At 36.5% G+C, this 27,409-nt stretch overlaps 1 protein-coding gene across 1 annotated transcript in view; it reads right to left on the bottom strand.

The window, feature by feature from the left end:
* LOC121391262 overlaps window positions 1-27,409 on the bottom strand; it is a 65,359-nt gene that overhangs the window by 11,225 nt on the left and 26,725 nt on the right. Inside the window, exons 5-6 of the mRNA XM_041522950.1 lie at window positions 26,450-26,824; window positions 12,253-12,314 (exon numbers count right to left, since the gene is read on the bottom strand). Of these exons, the coding sequence (XP_041378884.1) occupies window positions 12,253-12,314; window positions 26,450-26,824 (437 nt within the window). The remainder of the gene's footprint in view (window positions 1-12,252; window positions 12,315-26,449; window positions 26,825-27,409) is intronic.

The following is a 27,409-nucleotide window of genomic DNA, read 5'->3' as shown; positions in this document are numbered from 1 at the left end:
AAATATTAATTCTGAAATAGGAAGGTACAATTGTCGATAATACATTGTCAAAATCAAACCGGTTTTATCCTCAACCGAACGTTCTTCGTACAGCGCAAGATTTCTCATTTAATTTTTTGAGACGAACCCTACAATTTCAAATCCGCAAATGCACGTGTTAACTGAAACTGACAACAGGCTGTCATTTGTGCTTTGCCATGCAATGGTGGCACAGGCGACAAATCGAGCATACACTTTTGACGATCTCCGTTCATAGCGAACACACACACACACACGCGTTTTTTAAAAGTGCATTTGAGCTTGTATTTCATATTTGTACATGATGTTATAATATGGTAACCAGAGACTGTAACTTTAAAGTTATGACCCATTTTCATAGTAGCATTTTGTGTGACCCATATCTTCTGTTCTTGAAAAGACACAATGTTCAAAATTGCTAACCTGACTACGTTTGGCACTGGCTTTCAAATTTTGAAGTTGACAAGGGGCCCATGGACCATTAAATGATCATCTGGGTAAAATCACACCCATTTTTCCTGGGTGTATGTATCAGAATAACCAAATACATAAGTTTGTTTTTCCACCAATCAATTAAGTAAGCTACCAACTAAATTTATAGTTAGAAATGATCTAGTAGATCTGAAGAAATTACATTTTAAATGCCAGAGTCCTCTAGTTTTTGAGATAGTTCAACCCGGAGTTCAACATAGGTTGAGATGTATCAAAATGTTCATCTTTGGGTTAGGATTCAGGAAACCAATGCTGACACTGTGGCACATTAGTGTGGGCTGAGAAATTCTGGGTCGAAAATATGTCTTTTGGGGTTAAAAATACGAAAAAAATAAAAATGTAAAATTCCAAAGCATATGCAAACAAGTCTAATAATTAATTTAAAAAAAAAAAATTTAAGGCTTAAATGACTTTTATTATATGCTGAATGACCACCTCAACTAAATTTACTGTATTTATTTGTTTGAATGACAATTACATAAGAAAAATGCCACCGAAAAGAACGTCATCAAACGACAAATGTGCATATCAAAACATAATTAAAGTTTAGGCATAATATAATTATGTTCTTGAATAATAATCTCAAATTGTTAAGATACTGAAAAATACAGAAACTATTTAGAATCAAAATAAATTCAGTACTGATCAAAGTATGACAAGTATATGACCAAAGTATGACAAGTGTATGCCAAACTATTAAAGAATCTGAAAAGTTCCAACATGCACAGCAAAATGTAGCCAAGTCTTGAAGAGAATATTACACCTGCATAGTGAGAAGTATAGTTTTAGTTTAATCACTTTAATTATCTAGTCTGCTGTGTCAGTACCTCTATATGGGCAATGGGTTAGAGCACTGATTTTCATCAAAATCCTCAACTCATGTCTGACAGTTGCATGCGGCATATCATGACCATTTGTTTGGTATCGGCAATCTTCTAAACTACATTTATTCAGTTACACAGGAACAAACACTAATAGTTAAAAAATCAAGGGCTGCAACTCACTAGTTATGCATGATGACTTAGTCTCAGGTTATTATGGATCTAACATGTCGTCAATTACAATACCATCAACTGGTAAAGATATCGAGAAACATTCAGCTGAAAACTGTATTTTGTAAGGGGTACAAGTTTTCCCCCAGCATTTTCACAACAAAATACCATAGTCAGCATTAATTGCTGTTTTGTTCACAAAGCTTTTAAGTTATCATTATGTAGAAGCATTCCGTACCATTAAACAAAATGCAGATTTATTTTTCTATTTCCAAAGAAAGAGTTCATTGTAGCACATCTTGTCAGGCAATAATGATAGTGCTTCTCTGGGAAAGTGTCAATTGACCATGTATCTCATGAACAGGTGTAAACTTTACCAGTATGACCTGTTAAAGAGACTGTCCTGAGTGTGCTATCACTGTTTCCGACTAATAGTTAAATAAGCCTTTTCACAACATCAGTGTTTGTGGATAACACAATGTGTTTCTGGTCATCCTAATTTTAGTAGTTGTCCAAATTGGATTTTACCTCCCAATAGTTTCATACTTACAGAAAAAAAAAATCTTTTAGGAAGTAAAATGAAGTTTGAGCTAGCTACTACAAATATTGGGACTAATGAAAACACATTGCATATGCAGACACCGATATTCTAAACCGGACAAATATTTAATATTTAATTTTAGTTGTTATAAAGGCTCTAGCTATAAGTGAAACATGTCACAATGGCAGTAAACTGAGGATAGTCCTGCATGATGGTGGATGATAAATACAAGGATATTTAGTGTCAGGATATTTGAAGTAAACATCACGACCTCCCCAAGGACATATGGAGGACCAAACATTAATGACATTCACAAATTAGATAAATAATTTTCTGACCTTTACATATATGTAGACTATTCATTGTAGCATTTCATGGAAGTAGGGAAGAAGCTTTTAAAAACTGATTTAAGCGAATCACACAGAGAACTGGAAGTGGGAGGATATAAATCTTGATGACAGGTAATGTATCTATAAAAGAGAAAACACCTCAAGTTTTCTCCATTTCCTTTCAACATCACCTGTCCTCAAACTAGTGTAGCATTCAACAGATGTCGGCAGGTTCCATACTTCGAAGATGCACACAACCTCTCCTCATGGACCAGTAGGAAGCTGACACAGTGGAAGAAAAGGCCAGCCAGAGTTCACCCATCCCCATTGAGATGTTCGGAACAGACCAAACCCATGCTGTTAGTATTAACAGTGGTGATGGTGGCATCCGTTAGTGGTGTGGAGGAACAATCCCGCGTAGTATGTACAGACTCGCAATCTCGTCATCCAACAAAAGGGTTAGATGCCGATGGTGCAGGTAATCCCTCAGCGTGGTAAGAGCACAGGATCGTAAACCGGATCCACGTAGATACTGTGTTCTTAGTGATGTCTTTCAAGTGGATCTGATTGCATGAGAGGAACAGTCGCTTTGAAATACTGCGGAAAGGCCTTACTCTCTCAATATTGTGTGGACCCACGATGGAAGAGAATGCTTGGACAGCGTAGGTGTGTGGCGCTTGATTAGAAAGCTGGTTCTTGACCATAAAGTTCAGGAGGCCCAGTGTGATGGATGTATTGTCTCTCTGGAACCGCACCATGTCCATGTCCAGAGTATGTATCTCTGACGCTCTCACTGCCATAGCGAACCCCAGCAAGAATACTGGTCTTCCTTGTCAAAACCTCTAAGGACGCCTCAGTTATGTGCTCATTAGATGCTTTAGACAAAGCCCTAAGAAAAAGATTCAGGTCCCATTTTGGTGGACAAAAACGTTGAACCTGGTCTTCATGCTTAAAACCCTTTATCATAGCATGATTCTCAGGAACAGCTGCCAACTTGGAACCGGCGGCAGTCATGAACTGTCGTGATGACTGAGATGTAGCCACATGAAAAGTCTGAGGTTTCAGGTTTTGCCTGATGCACCTTCAGTATCGCCGTTGTGGTCTTAGAAGAGAAAACGTTCTTCTTCAAACCCTCAGAGATAAGGTCCACACGTGTAGCTGGAACAAGTGTGGATTTGGATGGTGCAGTCTTGACGTGAGATGAAGCAAGAGGTAGTAGCAGAGGATCTGGATCCATGAGACTAAAAGAATCCTGTGTCCATGTGATACAGGGCATAATTTGTTGTCAGGGACGAGGCTTGCAGAGTCCCTAACATCATATTATGTACCCGAGGGTAGAATAGCCCTATCCCACATGGATACATAATGGAGGATTATTTTTCTCCCATCCAGTAGATGAAAAAACATGAAAAAAAGTACATTTTTTATTTTTTATCTTACAATAAAATAATCATAACCATTGAAAAGATTGTACCCCAAAATGGTTTATACTAAAAGTATAAACCGAAAATGATAGTATATTCATTATGACAGCAGCTTTTCTTGTTTTTATAAAATATAAAAAGTATTTCTTGTGTTATTTTGCCATTTACATGACATCACCCAATGTTAATATCAGCTCAAACAATAGAAGTCATGTGGTCATGCAAGACCGTTTTATTCCGCATGGGCTGACGTCATGGAATACGCCTGTCTTGCATGGCTAGGGATGGGAGAAATATGAGGTTGGGATACCAGACTCTGCATGGCCATATCAGAGTGATGAGGAGTAGTCGACAGCAAAACTCTTGAAACTGTTGGGAGTACTCATGGAAGCAGTACTGGTGAAGGGAATGCATAAGCGTCCAGACTGTCCCAACTGATGGCCAATGCATCGAGATTGAGAGCAGCAAAGCCTTTGGCACACCCACTGGAAGGTTTCTGGGTTGAGTATCCCCTTTGTAGCTCGCGGAGCAGACAGTTGGGACAACATGTCTGCCAGAACATGCGACACCCCTGGGATGTGACGGGCTCTGGGTTGCAGTGGAATGGCATCTACCCAATCAAACAGGTAATAAGACAGCCAGAGCAGGCTGCTGGAATGTGTTCTGTGCCAAAGTGGAATGTCACAGATTCTGCCAGGACAGTATAGCCTGCAAACCGAACCTTGTCCCATATGTCGGAGGAAATCTGTACTAGTCCCAGGTCCACACAAAGCAAGGCTCCAATGTTGGTTGCAACTGAGACTCTTCGACATTGACAATCCTGCCGATTGTGTTAAAAACCCATGAGCCACGTGACATCAACTGGATGATTGTCACCAGCTGCTGAAGTACCTATCCATTAAAAATTCCAAGAGGCAGCTGTCCAAATGATAAAGCTCAATGGACCTAGCACTGATAACTTTTGGAACCAGTAGAACTGGCAATTTACTTGCAGACTTCCAACAGATGAAGTGATCGAACTGCCGAAGATCTTGGTAACTTCACCAATCAACAGACGAACAGTTCACAGGGTCCCAAAACAGCACCAACAGTTGACCGGTCCAGTGTACCATCTTCCACCCCAAACTGTAATGCTTGTAACTTCGAACCGATAACAGCAAGCGAGAAACCCATAATGAATTCCCACCACCGGCTGCATGTCGAAGACCATGTAGTGAGGTCTACTGCAACTCATCGTGTTGTTATGGTAAACACGATGGAAGCTGTAACAAGAACTGTAGCTGGAGTAGCAACCCAAACGGAAGATGTGAAATAAAAGTATCTTCCATCTTAACAGCGACAGTTGATGTAGGAAAACTGGCTGTGTTCTGATATCTCACGAATGATCGGCACTGCACAGAAATCAGCAGTCAGATAGTGTCCGTGTGATCATAGACACTGGGCCCTTCTGAGATGTCGGCAATGGCTTAGCCATCTAGCACAGACATGTTGATCCCAAGTAGAACACTGGTCGAGATGACGTGGACCAGGGGATCCCAGCGGTTGAAGGTTGAATCTTCCAGCTTGAAGATCTGTGATGTCATGTACGACTGACCCACGGAAGACTGGAAAGCGGTTATCCTGTGATGGCTGCATTCTTGCTATGATGAGTTGAGAACTGTCGACTTCTATCTCAAACTGATTGCTGAGTGGAAGTCACTATAGGCCCATTACCTAGGTGTACCGTTGGTTCCCTTCATCAGATCCACTGTAGGCTACAGAGTAAGGTCATCCGAAGTGACAGTGGCCTAAGGTCTAGGAACCATGGCAGCATTATAGCTGCAAAGGTATGCTGTAATAAGTGTCCTCAGTGACTGTTGGTTGTGGAACGTCATAAGGAAAAACCCTCAGAAGTTGGAAACAAGCATGTCAATCACCACTGCTGAACGGCCATGGTGCAATGAACCATGGACGGTCCTGTTGGCTCCCCGTGAAGTCTGGTGATGCCTTCTCTCGAAGCAGCCCGTGGAAAGCAGTGAACCGGCTAGCCAATCAGTTGCACTGGAAGGTTGTGGAGATCCAGAACGTGTATGGTCCCAATAGGACCCATCGGTCACAGGACTGTGGATCTGGTGTCTCTACTGCGAATGACTCGTGGAAAGCGGTGGAGTCTGCTGCGGTCACGGCTCCGATGAGTAGTGGACGGTCGGCTCTTCTCTCGAGGTGAGTGTGATAATCGTCTCAATGCAGTTGCAGGAGTCCCGTGGGCATGGTTGCAGCAAGCGCCGTAAGTGGTTGCTGGTCTGCGGAAGTAACTGTAGCAGCTGATCCAGTGCAAGCCGATGGACTGGTGACCATGGCAGCATTAACTGCCGCAAAGGTCTCGTGAAGCATACTCCGTAGTATATTCTTCAGTATCTCGCAGAAGTCCTCTGGGTCATGAGTACCGTATTGCCCATAGGCACAGTTACAGCAAGTGCCATAACAAAAGCCATAGGTAGTTGCTGATCTTGGATACGGTATCAGTGATGGAAGGTTGCATGGCAGGAGCTGGAGCCATCAGACACTCAGCCTTCTTAGTCCGCTGGGCTAGGACACGGAGATACGCGCTGAACTCTGTCAGTCGAAGGCAGGCAATGAACGCATCTCCCATCTATGTCAACAGCCCGGACAGAACTCAGGGTGGGTTGCCACCACCACAAACTTCTTGCATTTGAGGCAAAACCACACAACACAAGAAGCACCAAAATCTGATATTGTTAACTAATCTGTAATGATAAAGAAAACAACACGAGTCTGTATCATTCTGGTAAAAATGGCAACCGAAGACTGTTGACTGGCAGGCAGGACAATTAATAAGTTGGAAAGAACACTTTAAATAAAGTGATTACATCCAAAATAATTGTACAACAATAAAGTAACAACATTTAGAAATGTGTTACAGACATTAAAGTCTTAAATAAACCAAGTAAAAAGGAGAACCTTAGGCCATCCCATTGGCTGTTGGGATGTTCGAACCAGACTACTATCCTTAGGGGAATATGCACTAGTTTGAGGACAGGATGTTGAAAAGAAATTAATAAATTCACAAATTTGTTTTACCCCTCCTTGGAGACAAACAGGTGATCTAACATTAATGTCATTCATAAATTAAATATCCGTCTGTAGACCTTTATATATGAGGACTATTCGGTTATAGGGAAGATGTTTTTGTTAAATTGGCTTAATGTTCCCCTCTTGTGCCATGTCCCTCGGGGGGAGGGTGTGTGTGCATGTGTGGGAGGGGGAGGTCAGAATGCTTCTCCATGTGCCAATCTTTCAACTAAATTTGCTTGGAATTGATCAAGTAGTTTTGTAGTAGAACAGTTTAAAAACATTCCTCTATACATGTATAACCATTGAAGTTGGAGTTAATTAATCCAGTCAAACATCTATTTTTCTTGAGGAAAGACAGGAATGGAAGTACTAAAGAACGACCATTCTATGTACAGCCCATGTAGTGCCTGTATCAAAATCTGAATGTCACAGTAAGTTATGGGTGGGTGACTGAGGCATATTAATTACACCTATTATAATTTTATTTTTATATAAAAGTCATGTCAGTTTTTTAATCAAATCAAACATACTTCATGACATAAAATGGGAACATCCTGCGTGACAACCATGCTGTGATCACTTATATCAAAAACGTAAACCAGATTATGACAATAAGGTGTGGGTAGAAGGTATACACCTTTTATTATTTTATTTTCATCATTCAGTATGACCATAAAGGTTTCTATTTGTTTTAACTGCTCCTTTTACAGTAATAATTAATGTTTTCTCCTTAAGCTTATTTAGTAGCTTAAAACTATTTCAAAGTTCCTTTCTATTTGTTAACAAATGTTTACTTTAAGACTACAGAAATGTACAGTTTAAGAAAATGTAACAACAAAAAGGAATAAAGTACAACAATGTAAACAATTGACTTATATAACAAAATAACCAGCACAATATGATTGATTTGTATTCCTTGATGTTTACTTTAAGACTACAGGAATGTACAGTTTAAAAAAAAAACCACTTGACAAAAATTAAACCAAATATTAATGTAATCCATGAAAGAATTTAAAGATTCTAAATAATTAAAACCTGATGAAAGTCAAAATGACCTTGACCTTACAAAAGGTTCAGATACATACATGTATGTACCTCTAAGCCCAAGACTCATTTATACCAAATATGAATGCCATCTTTGAAAAGTATCACTTAAGTGAAAAAGCAATTGGAAAAACATTTAACAAAGTTCCAAATGATCTTGTCCTGCCTTGACATCAGATTTAGGGTTCCAAATGTGTGCTGTTGAAAGACTCATCTGGTGAACAGATGTTCCAAATAGGAAAGCCATCCCTTAAAATGATTTAGTTAAAAGTAACTTCAAAAACTTTTACTTGACCTCAAATTACAATCATGAGGCAGGGGCTAGGTGGGATACACATGAAAGACTCGTCAGGTAGACACTCATACGAAATATAAAAGCTATCATTAAAGGATTCAAAAGCAGGCCTAGCTCTGAGAATTGCAAGAGCGATAGTTTCGTTTCATGCGTCGCTCGCACAAGTATGATTTTGTGTATAACCTATTTTTGGTGCATGCATTGAATTTATGATATCATTTACATGGCCAGGGTGGGATATAGCCCATTGGTAAAGTACTCGCTCGATGTGTGGTCGGTCTAGGATCGATCCCTGTCAGTGGACCCATTAGGTTATTTTTCGTTCCAGCCAGTGCACCATGACTGGTATATCAAAGGCCATGCTATGTGCTATCATGTCTGTGGGATGGTACATATAAAAGATCCCTTGCTACTACCGTATTTGACCGGAAATTAGCCCATGTCTTTGAATAAGCCCCCCTCCGTTTTGATAGCATTTAAGAAATTAGGCCCTCATTCGTAAATAAGCCCACCCCCAACTTCGTCACCTTATAAATAACATGAAACTGCAAGTTTGCTCAAAGTTCATTTAAAAGGTCATACCTCCTGCAGATAATTAAACACAAATGTAACACAATATTTTACCACCAGTGAGATTTAGCCATCTAACAGTAACAGTGTATAACATTGTTTCCAATTGCATGCCTGCTGTATTTCTTTGAAGTACACAAGCCCAAGTCTGAACCAAAACCAATGTCTATTTTTACCACCACACTGGGTCCGCAGTTAATGCTAATTAGGCAAATACCTTATTCTGATTGGCTAAGAACAATGACCTAGATTGACAATTCTTTGTAGTGTAAGCTGGCTGCTTGTGTCACAAACGTGTGTATACACTATTGAGTTTGTTAATTGCTGTTGTTTTAAGTCTTCTCAGCATTAAATTTTGGATGTAAATAAACAGAACTGGTAAGTAATTGTAACATGGAAGGTGTGTTTCTGATAATTAGATACTAGTAAAAAACCCAATTTAATTAATAAACAATTATTATTTATTAATAACAAATGGAACACTAATTAATAGGTGCTACTGAACGTTTTTTGTTTTCTTCCTAGTTCATTTAATTATTATTATTTATTTTATTTTATTATTATTTTATTTTTTTCTCAACAAAACTGGCCCCTTGTCTGGGAATAAGCCCACCCCATGCTAAGCTCACAATGAGTTGTCTTGGCCCCCTGGGCTTATTTCCGGTCAAATACGGTAATGACACACATTTAGCAGATTTCCTCTCTATGACTCAAAATGACCCTATGTTTGACATCCAATAGCCAATGACTTTAGTGACGTCGTTAAAGAAAAACAAACTTTAACATCATTTACATGGTTATAACAGGTTACGTAACAACAAAATGGGTTACCTGAAATTTGTTTTTGCATAACCCATAAATGATTTACGCAAATGTTCAATTCTCAGAGGCCTGAAGAACTAAAGGCAATTGGAAAAATGTTAACAAAAAATTACCATGACCTTGCCCTGAGGTCATATTGCACTAACAAACTGAAAAACACTAAATATGAAAGTCATTAAATGCAATCAGAAAATCTCTAGCCACAATCTAAATGACCTTGCCCTTGAGTCATAATCATGATGCTGGGAATGTGTAGTTACGATTCCACAACGGCCGAAAATGTTTGGTCACACTTTCGATCATTATCCCCATGTAAATAAGTCTAGACACCAATGACAAATATAGGTTATGAAGATCTAAAAGTATTAAGATTTTAGGTAATTGTTTGTATTTCATATGTCAGAATGTTAGACATTATGTTCCATACAATTTATAGAACATATATTGACAAAATTTAAAAATACGAACGAAGTAACATGAAGATTGCCTTTACAATTTCCATATTTTTACATTTAACATCAATTTATACCATTTAATAAACCACTATAATTATTATTTGCTTTGTTTAAGAAAATTCAATCTTTAATCTTTAAAATGCAATTATGATGGCAATGTTTGGTGTATTCTGTAGAATGTACTGGTTGTTTATAAACAGCATGTCAAAAAACAACTCAATGGTTTTGTCCACTACCCTGTGTCTGGTTTTGTCATAAGATATAGTAAAATAATGTATGGTTTAGTTTTTCTGTGTATTAATTTTAAACAAAATATTGAATGTTTTCTTGTTTCTTTTTTTTTCCTTTTCTTTTTTAACAGCTAATGCTTTTAGCTGAAAGCAATGCAAATTTTGTGAATGCAAATTTGACTCTTGACACTGCATTCAACCATATTATTAATCATGTACAAAAATGTTTTTAAAAACCAGTAGTGAATTAAACATTAGTACTGGAAAATATAGATACAGGACAAATAATTGTAAAATAATTTTGAAAATGTAACAACAAAAAGGAATAAAGTACAACAATGTAAACAACCGACTTATATAACAAACTAACCAGCGCAATATGATTGATTTGTATTCCTTGATATTAAAGGTTCTATATCACTGTTAAAAATGACATATTTTGTTATTTTTAGATTTAACTGCAAATGAATCGATCCCATATATCTTTGCATATAATATTATAACTCAGGAATATCAAAATTGTAATGTGGTCATACTGTGTAACCAGAGTAGCGTTCAGCACGACTAACTTCTTGTCTTAACAAATTGTAAAAAAATCTTTGGAAATCGGAGAATCCACAAAATCTGACAAATTGACTGGATTTGGCCGTCAGAGACAGATGAGTTGCTCAAAGACATTATATTTGTCGGCAACACACTGGCATTTTTCACAATATATGTTTGTATACTTATGTATTCGCTGAAAATTTATTCATGTATATAAACACCAGTCATTACCAAAGAGTTGGATCAAATGAAATAATGACTTATAATGAGCAACTGTTCAATGCAATCAATAATTTGTTACAATTACAATCGCAAGTAATATTAATAAAACAAAATTTATCATTTTGCAATCTACTATTTTCTATTTACTATGAAGGACTTTGTAAGCCTATTTTAAAAGAAAAAACAATAACTGAAATGGTTCAATGACTCTTTTGGTAGCGAGTTTATGTCAGTTCTAGAAAAATTCGGGGAATCCTTTTCCAGAAAATTTAGAAAACTAGAAATGCAATTTCTTGCATTAGACAAATAAAATTCACCATGACAGAATGAAGGTAATACAAGGTGAAAAGTGTTTTGGCCAGCTCATTTTGCCCAAATATCACCATTCTTTTTGCCCGAATGAGTAGATTTGCTCCATCACTGGGGGAGGGGTCCCCCATCTCGTACGCTTATATGGCTGTAGTATGTGCTGTACTGCCTGTGAGAAAGTTTGTATAAAAGATCATTTACTTAGACCTGTAGGAACGCTATCTAGAGTTTAGGACACAACCTCTAGTTGGGGAAGGGAGGGGCACATGTACATGTAACTTTATTCATGTATAGTAGGTATTTATTTCAGTTCATCTAAAGCCGTAAACATCTTAAAATATACCAGTAACAAGGTAAAATAATGTAAACTAGTACCACTGGTCTGATGGTGACGCCCATTCTATCGATAGCAAAAATGTGACCATATATTTTCTCCCATTGTGGAATTGTAATAGTGGTTATGCCAAATATGAAAACACGTCAAATTTCCAGTCATGTGGGAATGCTCAACTGTACATATTTCAAGTGTTGTTTTGCTACTGCAAGTTCGATTGCATATGAACAGTGGATCACTCCTTGTAACCCAACTCATGAAACTCGATCACATTAATTTGTGATAGTCAGTATGTGGTCATTACAAGTTATTCTAACATTAATAAGTGATCTATATCATGCAGTCAAGTAAAAAAAAAAGACAGTATAATCATATTTATGATGTCACATTTGTTGTTAATTGTCACATTTAGTAGATCAACTGCCTGGCAATCCCGCCTTTATAATTACACGTAGCAGTAAGACAAGACAGAATACTGCAGATACAACATGAAAATGTTTATATTGCTTCACAACATCGTAACAAATTACACATATCTATATTATTTTGAATACCTGTTGTTTTGCAAGTTCACCAATTATCACAGAAATTCTAGAAATAGGCTGTACTGTTGAATCTGAAAAGAAATTAACACACTTTGTTTATTGATTGAACCATTATCAGCATGATATAATTATCATGTTAGTAATTAACAAAATAATATTAGTTTGTTTTGTTCAACAACATCACTACAGCATATTAATTTATTAATCATTGGCTACTGGATATCAAACGTATGTAACACATGGATGAAACTTGCTACATTTTTCCATTAGCAGCAAGAGTTCTTTAATATGCACTTTTGTTTACAAACAGGACAGCACATACCATATATTGACATGTAGTTGTAAGGCATTGTTTAGGACAGGAAAAAACAATTGTTTGGGACAGGAAAAAACAATCAGAGAATACTGGGTCCACCAGGGGCATCTGATCATTTGACCCAAGCACCTAGCTTTGCCAACAGCTTTACCAACTACTGTCCGAACCAAAATGTTAACAACTACCAAAAATGGCTCTCCTACCTTTATTTTTTGTTAGATTTTACTCACATTTTGTCCAGACAGAAATCTAGGAAAAACCATTGCAATGACACAGATTCCACATACTAGATGATAACCATGTCACCAATATCGACTTCGCTGAGATCGCATAGGGCAAAAAGCATGTAATTTTGTGCCGGCTGCCATTTTGACTTTTTATGGAATATTCTCCAAGAGGGGTGAAAGGATATGACTTAATCTAGCAACGTCATAACATGTTATGATATAAAAGAAAACGTGATGATGTCATATTAATTTAAAAAAAAAAAAATTGTTTGTTTAAATATACCACTAAAGATCGTTGATTTTATATTAATTATGTCACATACTTTGGAGGCTTTCACCCCTCTTGAAGAGTATTCCATAAAAAAGCAAAATGGCACAGCAGAAAACTGCATGTATTTTGCCCTATGCTATCTCAGCAAAGTCGACACTGGCGACATCGTTACAGTCTCATATGTGGAATCTGTTTCACTGTAATGTTTTTTTCACAACTTGTGTGTGGACAAAATTTGGGGGAAATGTAACGGTAATTAAAGGTAGGAGAGTAATTTTTTGTAGTTGTTAACATTTTGGTTTGGACAGTAAGCAAGCAAAATCCTACCCCAAAATAAGGAATATATATATATACACACACACACACATATAAAGAACAGTTAGAGTTTCAGTGTGACTAAGTATTAATGTATTTATTTTAGAAAAAAACAGTTTAAAAAAAAGAGTACACCTAATAAATCACTATCATTCAACATAGTTTATAACTCAAATACTATATGAGAGACCACCATAATATGTAAATTAGATTAACTACTGTAGATCCTGAATTTAATGTGATCAAAATATTAATGCGAAAAATGCGAGTTTCTCATTAACCTTCTGACTACTGCAGGCGAGATATCTCGCCCGACGTCACGTCAGTCGATATACTGTACACTGTATACAGTGCATTCCCCAATTCATATTTCCCGCCCTTTTGCACATGACACTCACCGGAAACGGAAATATAATTAAAGAAAAAAGATTTTTTTTCAAAATGGTTTTCGGCAAGTATTTTCGCTTGACAACAATGGCGGCACGTCGCGGTCATTTTCAGGGATCGATAGCTGATTGTGACAGCTAATTTGATAATAAATTTGATCGTTTTACCAACAACGAAAATTACCAAATATTGCAATATGAATCTTAGTTCGGGTTTAAAAAAAAATTCTGGTCAGAAAACCACTGTTATCGGGAATAATGGACATAAATACTGGACAGCTGGCCACAAATGCCCGTAAGTAAATGCAACTTTTTCGATTTTTTGCCTAATTTTAATCACCATTAGTCGATTTAAAATAATAAAAATTACAAAAAAAGACACGAAAATAATACTTACCGATTAATATATGAACTTTATTTCATGTTTTTATAAAACATTTAAGTGAATATATGTGAGTAAAAACTATAAACTTGTACCCACTCAACGTGGTTTTTGTTAAAAATTAATCCAGTAGTTTAAAGGTTAATAATATGACACATTTATTTCTCTGTTTTGTCCAGCAATAGTCCAGCAAGCTATGTGCCACATGCTATTAAAACAAACAAAGATTTATCGCACGTAAATGGGTTTTAGCACACTAATTCTGAGATCGACCATATTTCTTTGTTTTTACTGTTCAAGATCGGTCAACAGATCTTAGGAAGACATACATGTAGTTGTAATAGTACATGAAACTATGAAACTTTATTTCGGTACACTCAGGCCATCAAACGACAGCACATTTCAACTTATTTTTGTGCTTATATGTAATTAAGGTTCAAGCATGCAGTCCTGGGCACATACCTCAGCTATTTGTGCTGTCTGTCCAGGACAGTGAGTTAGTTATTATATAGTGAGAAAGAAGAGGGTGTAATAGTCTTACAGCTACTGATTGAGTCATTATATCCCAAACAAAAATTGCAAGCTTAATAAATAGCTGGTAACAACCTTGCGGCAAGGTAGTAACTACCGCGTTTCGAGCTAGTATTTGGAACCTTTTTACAACCTTGCCGCAAGCTTGCGACGAGCTGTTTGCAACCTTGCGACGAGCTTCCTGCAAGCTTATTCAGTTTAAGCTAGTATTTGGAACCTTTTTACAACCTTGCCGCAAGCTTGCGACGAGCTTGCCGCAAGCTTGTTGCAAGCTTGTTGCAACCTTGCCGCAAGCTTGCGGGAAGCTTGTTGCAACCTTGCCGCAAGCTTGCGACGAGCTTCCCGCAAGCTTATTCAGTTTAAGCTAGTATTTGGAACCTTTTTACAACCTTGCTGCAAGCTTGCGACGAGCTTCCCGCAAGCTTGCAACAAGCTTCCTGCAAGCTTGCGACGATCTACCTACAAGCTTGCATCAGTGGCAGCCATCTTGCATCTTGTATAATTCTTTAAAAAGCACAACAATGGTTTTAAAGTGAAAAACATGAACAGTTAAAACAAAAAAATAGGTGCTACATGTTGTCAGATACTTAGGCTACAAAATTAGTTTACCTGTCTGATAGACATGTTCCATTTATGTGGGATAGTCTTGCCTAAACTAATATGCTAAAAAGCTCCTGGTCCTATATTCTTCTTCTTCCTCTTGTTTTAGGTTATATTCCTCCACTATCTGGAGATCCACACTGTGGTGTAAAGTGATTTGTTTGTTTCTTCTTGTTTTCTTTTTTCTCCTGTTCCACCAAGCAGGATTCAACCAAACTTGGTCCAAATGATCCTCTTATAGACCTGACCAAGTGTTGTTATTTTTCAGGCCAATAAAAAGTCCAAGATGGCCGCCCTTGTCTCTGAATAACTGAGACATTTTTAACTTTTACTCAAGTTCCACCATGCAAATTTAAACCATATGTATTCCTAATGATCCTCTCATGGCCCTGACCAAGTTTGTTATTTTTTCGGGCAGATTTAAAATCAAGATCGCTGCCCTGGCCTCTGATTGACAGAGACATTTTTTTGCTTCTTTTCAAGGTCCACCAGGCAGGTTTCAATCAAACTTAGTCCAAATGATTCTCTCATGACTTACTAAGTGTTGTTATTTTTGTGGCTGATTCAAAATCCAAGATGGCCACCCTGGCCTCTGATTGGCTCAGACATTTTCAACATCTTCTCAAATTCCACCAGGCTAATTTCAACCAAACATGGCCCATGTCATCCTCTCATGGCCATGCATATGTTATTATTTTTGGGGCCAATTGAAAATCCAATTATTACAAGATGATTCTGTTTTAACCTTATTGTATTATCATTTGTATGTATTAATATTAATTTTGTTTTAATTATTATTGTAAATACTATCTAAATATGTAACATGTATGTTTGGTTGTTTAGCCACTGTTCCCACTGAATTTGATAAATCATATGAGAAGTTATGAATTAAAAAAAAAATAACCATGAAAATGATTTGGACTTAGCTTTTTCTCCACAAGTGTAGACATGCTTTCACAGTTGAAGATATACATGTAGCAAGCTTACAAAAATGAAAACATGCTTGCGGGAAGCTTGCACAGTTGAAGATATGCTTGCAGCAAGCTAGCAAAAATGAAAACATGCTTGCGGGAAGCTTGCACAGTTGAAGATATGCATGCAGCAAGCTTGCACATGCTTTCACAAATGAAAACATGCATGCGGCAAGCTTGCAGAAATACTGACTACCTTGCGCGAGCTAAATGTTAGCTTGCAAATAGCTTGCATTGCTTGTACTACCTTGTAACAACCTTGTAACTACCTTGCAACAACCTAGCCGCAAGCATGCATTTTTGTTTGGGATAAAACTCGCTCTGGGTGGGAGCCGGTACCGGGCTGCGAACCTGGTACCTACCAGCCTCATGTCTGATGGCTTATAACCACGACACCACCGAGGCCGGTCGACAGCATATGAGGAATTATTGTACAATGGGTATTTACAGTGACAAGACAAGAACAGGAGTTATTCATAGACTATATACAAACATAATTCTAAATAGCTATATACACATTTTAAAAAGAAAACATATACGTCTGCTACAGGGGTGGGGAAAAGCCCTTTTTTGCCGGTCTCGGACCGATTCACAATCTTTGAGACCGAAATAATTTTTTGAAAACGTGTGTTTGCCGGTCCCACGTTTATTATTTTTTCGGTCCGAAGCGTCTGTCCATTTTTATTATTGGAAACAACTTTAATTTGTTATTGATGTTTCTGCAACTCATTACTTACCTACTTCACTAACAGGTGATTATTTTGAGTCGTGATACATTTAAACCAGTCACACGTTTAATACAAATCAATCGGTCATGTTTTGTTTTTCTATCAATGACCGGAAATAGAAACGTTGAACACGGTGAATGAGCTATTTGTGTCACTTCTCAGTTTGTTCCTGCACAGGTGTCGATCGGTACACAATTACAATAGGTTTAATTAAGTCGGCCAGTAATCTTTAATATCACTGTGATCATGAAGCAAGCGCGTAATAACAAAATAATTACATCAATGGGATTAGCACCAAAAACCGCAATGAACAGTCGGTCACAACCGGTCACGAGATTAAAGGTTTACTTATTAGCGATGATACCATTTATTGGTGATAATGAAGGAAGGACGTATGCTTTAATTAAAACAAAGACCTAGAGTTCATCTTTAATCAAAGGTGATACTATTTTTGCAAATATGAATACGCTGCAGGTATGCCTATACTTGTCGACAAAAACAAAAAATTTTAAGTTTAACGTATGTATACTGTTTTGCTGGGAAAAGCAGATGCTTGCGATTTGTATTGAGATATCAATATGTCATTGCTTACATGGGTAAATAAGAGTAAATAAGAGTAAAAAACGAAAACAAGACGAGGTAGATACGGACGACGCGGAGGTTACGGACACAGGTTCTTCCCCAGCTAAGAAGAAAGTTAAAGTGCGATGTTTTCAGTCGGCGTGGTTGAAGCAATTTAAGTGGCTAATTTGTGATGATGGAGGTCGACAGTTGTATGGGGAATTGTCGGGTCGTGTCGCCAACAGGCCTTTGTAAAATAGTACTTCATGTACATGAACGCTGAATGTTATGGGAAGCAAAATGGTTTACACCGGTTGTCATACACAGTAGCTCAAGTTCAAGGTGAACCAATCAGCGTCAACATTATTAATCGTTCAGTCGGCAACTTCTATCAATAGTATCATTGAATTAGGTGTCAAGTTGGTTGTTCAACGACACTTATCAGGACGCGTCAATAAAACAATATAGTAAGGAACCATAGCATAATATGAAATGAATTAATATCTTCCTTATTAGAAACATCATTTAATGTACAGATAAGTAGGTGTTTTAATGTACGTTGAGGGATTGGGTGTACGTGCAGTCAGATATTTTACGAGCACTAAAGTCCCGTAAAACGATAATAAACTATAAATTCATCAAGTAGGCCTATAAAATAGTTTAAAATTTTTTTTAACCGGGGGGGGGGGTTAGGCTACTAATTATGTCATAGGTGGGACCGATTGGCAATTTTAATTTTCCCCACCCCTGGTCTGCTAATGTTTAGCCAGATTTAGGTAACTTTCTTACACACCCGTTGGTGAGAACATCATGTGTTATTTATGATTACACATGCTTGTTTACACACGTACATGTGTGAACAATTTCAAGACATACGACTGGCTACTCCTTGGTGATAGCCAGGTCACCAATGACATACGTTCAATAAAAAACCAGCGTGATGGAAATCGATTACACTGTGATGTATAGTTAACCTGACAATCATGTGTCTGTGGCGCGCAAGTCAGCTACAAGTGCTACGGCTATAAATAACTTTTAGTCGAAAAAGACGTTAAAATGTGCTTAAAACCTGGTTTTTGAGAATATGTAAGAAATAGAATAATACATTTTAAAACAACTCATTGTGAGATAAATGTTATCTAATGGCCACTCATGTATTATTCTATATATACACGCTAAGTAAATGATTGCTGCAAAAATAGGCTTTGAGTTAATTGATCTCACCAAAAACACTAGGGACTAAACAGGTTAATAGACCTATTTTGCATTCCTATTGCACATGCACATGAAGTGTGGTCCCTTGCCGAATTAGACTGTATCCAGGCTATTTACAACTTAGGGGGGTGGGCATGATCAACCGTTGTCATTAGTGTTGTGAGTAGTTTCGTAAGAGATGGGAATCTCTGGTGACTATAGTATGTATGTTATAACATACATATTTCATATCAGATGGTATGTCTAGGGTTTTAACAACGCAAAATTTAAAGTTTTATCCAATAAAATAAACTTAATGGAAATGTATTTGTTACTTTTAACAATTAGAATTAGTTATATTCACGCAGATTTCTAGTGATATTTAATTCTTCACATATATCAGTATTTAAAATTTAATAAAATATGCCTCCCCTTCCCCTAAAAAGAAAAAACAAAATCCCTACCTCATATAGACCTTAATTTATCAAAGCTCTATTTTTACCCTTAAATTTCACTAAAAACGAGTCCTATAACTTTTAATCAGTGCTACATGTCTTTATTTATTTATTTATTTATTTATTTAACTTATTTACTTTTCACTACCATATATATATATATATATATATCAGACACATACAACTTCATTTGAAATATCTTGTATTTCTTTATTTATCTTGATTTATTTTATTTAGTTATTATTTATATAATTTTATAATATATTTATTTATTTATTTATTTTATTTATAATTTTTTTCTTGTATTTACTTTTCACTATCATTTATATGAGACACATACAAGTTCATTTGAAATATCTGGTTGTTACGAAGTTTAAAAACATATATAGATGTTATTACCAGAGTGTGTTTCGGTATCGTCAATATCATATATTAGGAATCAATATTGTATTATGCAAGCCTCTGCTGAACATAATACATTGTTTTAATATTCCTAATATATGATATTGACGATACCAAAACACACGAGAGTAATAATCTCTTTATCATATAATCTCAAACTTAATACAACATATTTTTGTAAACTGTATATATACCAGTCAGCCATTGATTGATATTCAAATGACATATGAATATGTGATGTGGTGTTGTTTTGAATGGGAACAACGTCGGATATATTTACATTCAAAATAAACTAGTGCATGACATTTTTTGGGTTTTTTTTTTAATGCTGGACAACTTTCAAAGTAGAGTTGCTACTGACATGTTTTTGTTTGACAACTGTTGATGCATATGTTAATTCTGGAGTGTCACCGTAGTACGGTTGCTTAAATGCCAATAAATGTGTTGCTGTGACCTTGATTAATTTACAAAGTTATCAAATTCTGAAAGTATGTGATCTGAAAAATATTTATTTATTTATTTATTTATTTATTTATTTTTTTATATTTCTTTCTTTCCTTTATTTACTTTTGACTATCATTTATATTAGTCACATACAATTTCATTTAAAATATCTGGCATTTATGTAGTTTAAAATTATGTTTTAATTTACATGTATTTATTTATTTATTTTATTATTCAATTGATTTTCTTTGTTTGTTTGTTTACCATCATTTATAAACTAGTGTCCAAAAGAAAGTATACACACTAAAAATATTAATAAGTTTCATCGAAATGAGAAATATTTGATAAAACAATACTTAAACATGTCTCATGTACAAACACAACATTTCCGGGAACAAAACGCGAAACAAATTGACACTGTACGCAAATACCGCATTAAATGGAAAAACGACTTTGGGTGATGTAGCACGAAATCCACGTGCAGACTACTGGTATAAAACAGCTTGTCCGACAGGTCACGAGCACAGCAATCAAAAGCACACCAAAGTTATGCCACGATTAAGCAGTATTGAGAGGGATCGAGGGAGCCACAAACACAGCCATTGCAAGAACGCTTGGCTGCAACCGCGTCACGGTCAGCAGACTGATGCAACGTCTACGACAAACCGGCCACACAGCAGACAGGCCTAGGAGCGGTAGACCACGAGTCACCACGCCAGGTGAGGATCGTCACATCCAGACCATTCATCTGAGGGACCGCTTGACAGCGACGTCAACGGCAGCGATGGCACTGGGACATCAGATCTGTCGACAGACAGTGTATCGCCGATTAAGAAACTTCGGTATTCGAGCATGTCGACCCTACCGCGGAGTTCACATAACACCTCAACACCGACGTAACCGACTGATATGGGCCAGGCGATATCGACGTTGGCAAGTGCGTAACTGGTGACGCGTGATGTTCACGGATGAGAGTAGGTTCTGCCTGTTCAGGAATGATGGTAGGGCACGAGTATACAGACGATTAGGTGAACGTGTGGCGCCAAATTGTGTTCAACAAGTCCACCCACTTGGAGGCGGTAGTGTCATGGTTTGGGGAGCGATCTGCGGTGATCTGAAAACGAGGCTCGTTATTATTCACGGCAACCTGAATGCTCAAAGATATCAGGATGAAATTTTGCGACCCGTTGTGCAGCCATTTATGCAGCAACAACCACATGGCATTGTCTACCAACACGACAATGCGAGACCTCATACGGCAAGGCTCACCATCGACTTTCTTAATAATGCCAACATCAATGTTTTACCGTGGCCAGCATGTTCTCCAGACATGAATCCCATTGAGCACTTATGGGACTACCTGGATCGGCAAGTTAGAGGACGGCCAGTGACACCAATCACCACTCAACAACTGGAACAATGTCTCCTTCAGGAATGGCAACGCATCATGCCTAACGTCATTCGTCGTCTTACGTCATCAGTGTGTCGACGTGTTATGGCGTGTATTAATGCGCATGGTGGGCATACACACTATTAATTCGACATTTGATGACATTTTGCTGAAAATTGAATGACATTTTACAGATTATGAAGACTTGTTGAACAATTATCGTACTGTGCATTTTCACAACCTGACACCCCCCCCCCCCCCCCCCCCCCCCCCCCCCCGTTTGTGGGTCTCAGTCGGGCGCTATTTCCATGTTTGAATGATCTGACATTGTTCACACTAGATGGCAAGAGTCTCATCTAATGAAATATATACACATTGATTTTTGTTTTCATTCCATGGTTTCCCAAACACAGTGTATACTTTCTTTTGGACATTAGTTTATTAGTCATATACAAACCGGCCTCGGTGGCGTCATGGCAGGCCATCGGTCCACAGGCTGGTAGGTACTGGGTTCGGATCAAAGTCGAGACATGGGATTTTTAATCCAGATACCGACTCCAAACCCTGAGTGAGTGCTCCGCAAGGCTCAATGGGTAGGTGTAAACCACTTGCACCGACCAGTGATCCATAACTGGTTCAACAAAGGCCATGGTTTGTGCTATCCTGCCTGTGGGAAACGCAAATAAAAGATCTCTTGCTGCCAATCGGAAGAGTAGCCCATGTAGTGGCGACAGTGGGTTTCCTCTCAAAATCTGTGTGGTCTGATGCCATATAACCGTAAATAAAATGTGTTGAGTGCGTCGTTAAATAAAACATTTCTTTCTTTAGTCATATACAACTTCATTTGAAATATCTGGTATTTACAAAGTATAAAAAATATTAATTAATTAATTTATTTATTTATTATTTGGCCTAACTCTTCTTTTTCTTTCACCTTTTTAATTATTTTGACTTAAATTCAGGTTTGGCACATTTACTTTGGTTGACTGTCCGTCGTACAAATCATAGTACTTAATTAATATGTTTGCTTCCAAAATTCAAATGAAGTACCTTTTTACTGCACATAATAAACCCTCTTGAGTTTATAATAAAGGGACCATCCTGAGTTTGTAGCCAGCCATTTATCAAGTTGTCAGCTAGTTTAATCTCTTATAAATAAAACTTACATGTTTCTGAGGCTACATATTCTTCTTCGAATATAAATATACTGCTAGGCTAGATGGGAGACCAGTATCTATAGGTACTGAATACGCCACCTTCTTTAAATAAAGATTATTATTATTATTATTATTATTATTATTATTATGTAAAATACTTAAATACTGACTATTTTTCCTGTGTGATTTTTCACACTGAGACTGCATTTTTTAAAAACTAAAGTCTGAAGAAGGCAACTTTTTGACATTTGTTAATTGTTGTATTGTAATGTTCACTTAAACTAGTTTTCATCCCAGGGATTTTCACATATTATAATTATATATGCCAAACACATTTTTGCTGGTATGTGATGTGGATGTGTCTTACATTGAATTACATGTACACAATGTAGTAATGTGGATCGTAAAATGAGGCACCAAGTTGTATTGTTTATAATCTTATTTCTTATAATCATTACAGTACTGTTATTGTTTATAAAATTGTATGTTATCTAGATATTAAATTGTTTTAATCTGCTATAATTTCTCCATGTTTCCGTTTTTATTCTAGTTTAATATACAGTGGACTCAGTACAAACCAGCATAGTGTCTAAAGTGGATTTCTGTGTAAACCAGCACACTTTTAAAGTCCTGTCCAGCTACCGTTAATTAATTATGAATAAAGCTCTGCCTAAACCGATGCAAATTCAAGAACAAAAGAACTGTGTAAGTAGTAATTAGCTCTGTCTACTCCGGCACGTGGTCTTATCTCTTAAACAATGACGGCAGTTCCCCAGTAATTAAAATATTATGAAATAATTGCGCCTCTTTGAAGGCTTAAAGGAAACATGTCACGTAAACCATATTTGGCACCAACCATGTACAATTAATTATAAATTGAATCACCTAAAAAAATTTTTTATAAAAAATTAATTACTTAAAATATCTCCATAAAAGAACCCCAGATACGAGCTCTTAGCGGAAATTGCCGATCTTTAATGAGCAGGGCAATCACGAGGTCCGTGACGTCAGAGACGCGTCGCTTGATCTGAAGCCTTACACTTAAAAGCATTAGTCCGTACCACTCATAAAGAATCTAAGACTTGCACAGCTTACCAAAACAATGAGTGTTCGTTCGCAAAACATTTTGCCGTATCAATATGAGCTGTTAGTAAATGAAGAAAGACACACATTTACTTACAACAGTGATACTGAAGAAAAAACGGATAGCGAGTCGGAGGGTGGAGAAACTGATGGTGCCAGACCAGACCGGTCGACCAATTTACAGCCCGGAGCCCGAAAGTAACCCGGAGACAAAACCAAAACTCGGATGCTAATGCCGAGGTGTATACTGTTCATATTTAGCATAAAGATACACCTCGATATGATGTATCTAAATATGTAAAAAATATAAATGTAGGACAATTTTTTTTTGAAATTTAAGTGTAAACAAACGCTCTAATTTACGACAAGGCACTTCACTTTCATTAACCTGGCTTGTAAAACAACATAAATGACTTGAGAGTATAATCAATAATATATTTCTATTTGCATCAATAGAACGAAATGGGGTTATAGTATTTTTCTCTCATAAAAAAGTAGCATATTATTAGGCCTATTGGTAGGGTGCGTTAGAGTAAAAATGACCACTCACGATACCCAAGTGATAATTTTCTTTTCTTTGGTACTACGTAATTGGTCAGTTTTGTAATTTTAGATGGGAAAGTCTACTTAATCAAGGGTTTTACAGCATTATTTACAGTAATGAAGCAGGGCGGCTGATAATGTCCATTAACATTGTACTATAGTCGCGATAGGTTACGCCACAATACCCTGTGATCTTAAAAAAACTGGCACGTATTTTGTACGTATGTCTAGACCGTGGTAATCACTTACCTGGTCGATACCCTGCAATATACACCTGCCAATCAGGAATCACATGTGCAGGCCACGGAAAGAAAGGACCAATTAACTAAAACAACACTCCGATTCTCAAGTCAGCCCGTGGATGAAACATAATAGTTTATTTCGACACTGACAGTAGTGGTTTATTTTGTATTGAACTTCGTGTTGCTTTGGGGCTTCGGGCGATGAGGAACGTTTTTGTGACGTATTCCGCCCGAAGATTAAAAACATTATTTAAAATTATTATTGTTTTCTACACGTTTTTTAAAAACATATTTAAATACATCGTACTGAGATGTATCCTCATGCCAAATCCCATGTTTGTATATGCCATATTTAATTACTTGTTGACGTTTCCTTCTTCGGACGGTGAATACAGATTTTGTTATGTAGGCCTACAGCCCTAACATGAAAAATCTTCTTTTTTTTCAAAAAAATAAATAAATAAAAAATAATTCTACATTTTTGTTTTAACATATATAAATACATCATGCTGAGGTGTATCTTTGTGCCAAATATGTACAATGTACACCTCGGCATTCGCAACCGAGTACTGTTTTTGTCTCCGGGTAACGTTCGGGCTCCGGGCTGTAAATAGGCTGACACCAAAGTACTATGCGGTGTTGGTGTCCAATCTTTTCTTTTGCGATAAAATACACGCGTCTTTCTTCGGATACAATCCTTTGGAAAACCATAAAAAGACAATCCCGATCGTTTAAACTGTTTATTTTTACACCCAAAGGCCGCGCAGTACGGCACTGTTGGACTGAAAAGATCGTAAGCCCCTTACTCCATATATAAACAGTTAACAACAATGGAAGAGTACAGCGGCTCTGACGTCACTTCCCTTTTTTTCCGAACGCTCACGAAGAAATATGCATAAATCGTACTTTGATACTGATTAGCGTAATTTCTTCATTTTAAGTTAACTACACGTATTTTATTGTTATAAAGTTATTTGTATATTATTTTTATATCATTTTTCTTTTAAAATGAGCTATAATATGGTCTCGTGTCATGTTTCCTTTAATAAACAATGAACCAAATCTGTTGTAATGGATGTATAGGTTGCAAAATCAACTGGGATTATTACTGATTGAAAAACGGACTATTTTTCCGCTGACACTTGGTAGCTAGACTATATTGAAGTACTGTGACATTTATTAAAACAATAAAACTATAAATTCAGACCCCTATTTCATGTCATTTTAATCAAGAAAATAATGTTATTTATTCTGCTTGTTGTTTTTAATTGCATTCTGGTTTGGACACATTTTTATTACTGTCAAATGTTGGTATCCATAGTGGATGTTAATATCCCACTTTCAAAATTCAAGTTTGGTCGGAACTTGTATTCCAGCCCGCTTCTGACTGATGATCTGTCATATTTTGTTTTTCTTAATTTTCATTGGTTTCTTAGAAACACAAATATCTTTCACAGATGTCTTACACGTAGTCAAGCGTTTGGTGAATATTTTGTATTATTTACATTGGTATTTTCTTATCACTATACCGCAAGACAAACTGTGGACAATATCTGTCTAAACCAGCATACTTCATCGGTCCTAAGTGAATCCGGTTTAGACAAGAGTCCACGGTAACTCATTTAACAGTATACAAAGACAACTTCATGTAGTAATTAACAAATCAATTTTTCTGCTGATTGACATCATGCACATATATTTATGTCATAACAAGTTGTTTTTCTGAAGTTTGTAACTTTTAATTTTAAGTGTAAATATTCATCATGTAACCGATTGGTGATATGTGTAAACTGTGTAACCATCACATGAACAGAACAACGGTGTGCATGAAATTTTGTGCCTTGGAATTTGTCACTCATATTTTTAGTATTAGAAATATCAACTTCAGCCTGTTAATCTGCATTAAATTTTGTCTTGCCAGAAGCGTGACAAATACATGTTAAAAAAATACTTGTAATGATTTTAGTTAAGCATGCATTAAATAAAACATCAATATTCAGTACATTACCTGTCATGTCCCACTTGTTGCATTTCTTGTCCATCACAGATTTCAGATGTTGCAATTCATGGTCATATTCCAATAAAATATATATATTTTTCAGAATCTGCTGAGATGATTTCGTACACAGCAGATCTTTTACACACTGTATGACAAGATGGACATCAACAGTAGTAGGAAACGCAACTGATGTAAAGTTTTTGTCCATCACTTCTTTGAATGTCTGGTTAATTGTATCAATGCTGACAGTTTTGTTTTTGTTTTGTGGTCTTGGAATCAGTGTAAATGCAAGACACTTGCATCTCTGGTTTTTCACTTGAACAAATTCCACTGTCTTTTTATCCAAGCTTTTCACACATTTCTGACATTGTGAAAATTCTTCACCTATTAAAAAACAAAAAAATCCAACACATTTACTTTATTATTTTATCATTTAAAATATTCATTGCCTTGTTTAACCAACTATATTGATGACAGTATTAAGAAAACATATTTACTGCTGCACAAATATCTATTTGGCCCGAGTGATACATGTATATACAGCACTGGCAAATAAATGTAAAAGAAAATAATCTGTAAGCATATAACATAACTACACATTAGTACAAGTTATACACTAATAAAACAAAATGGTTGTTCATATGGCAATGCTACTAGCAATTTAATTTTGAAAAGAAGCAAAATATCTAGGAATTGAAAACATCCCATTAACAGTTTCAAACACCTCAAAATATTAAAGTTTTTAGATTCAAATGACGAGAGCATCACAATTTTATGTATGTTTTGGTATTAACATTAATCTGTATGGTTACTTTGTAACTAATGAATAATTCTAATCTGTAAATACTATTTTGTTAGATCATTTTAGCTATTTTCTTTGTTGTTTAAAAGTAATGATTAAATAACTGTTTGTGTTATTTGTTAATGTTGAATCAATAAATTTTGAAAACGATTTATCGAAGTAACAGT

The sequence above is a fragment of the Gigantopelta aegis genome, unplaced genomic scaffold, assembly GCF_016097555.1.
Source record: "Gigantopelta aegis isolate Gae_Host unplaced genomic scaffold, Gae_host_genome ctg2018_pilon_pilon:::debris, whole genome shotgun sequence".
Lineage (NCBI taxonomy): Eukaryota > Metazoa > Mollusca > Gastropoda > Neomphalida > Peltospiridae > Gigantopelta > Gigantopelta aegis.
The sequence above is the reverse complement of the archived record's forward strand: the minus strand, read 5'-3'. Positions and strand labels throughout refer to the sequence as shown.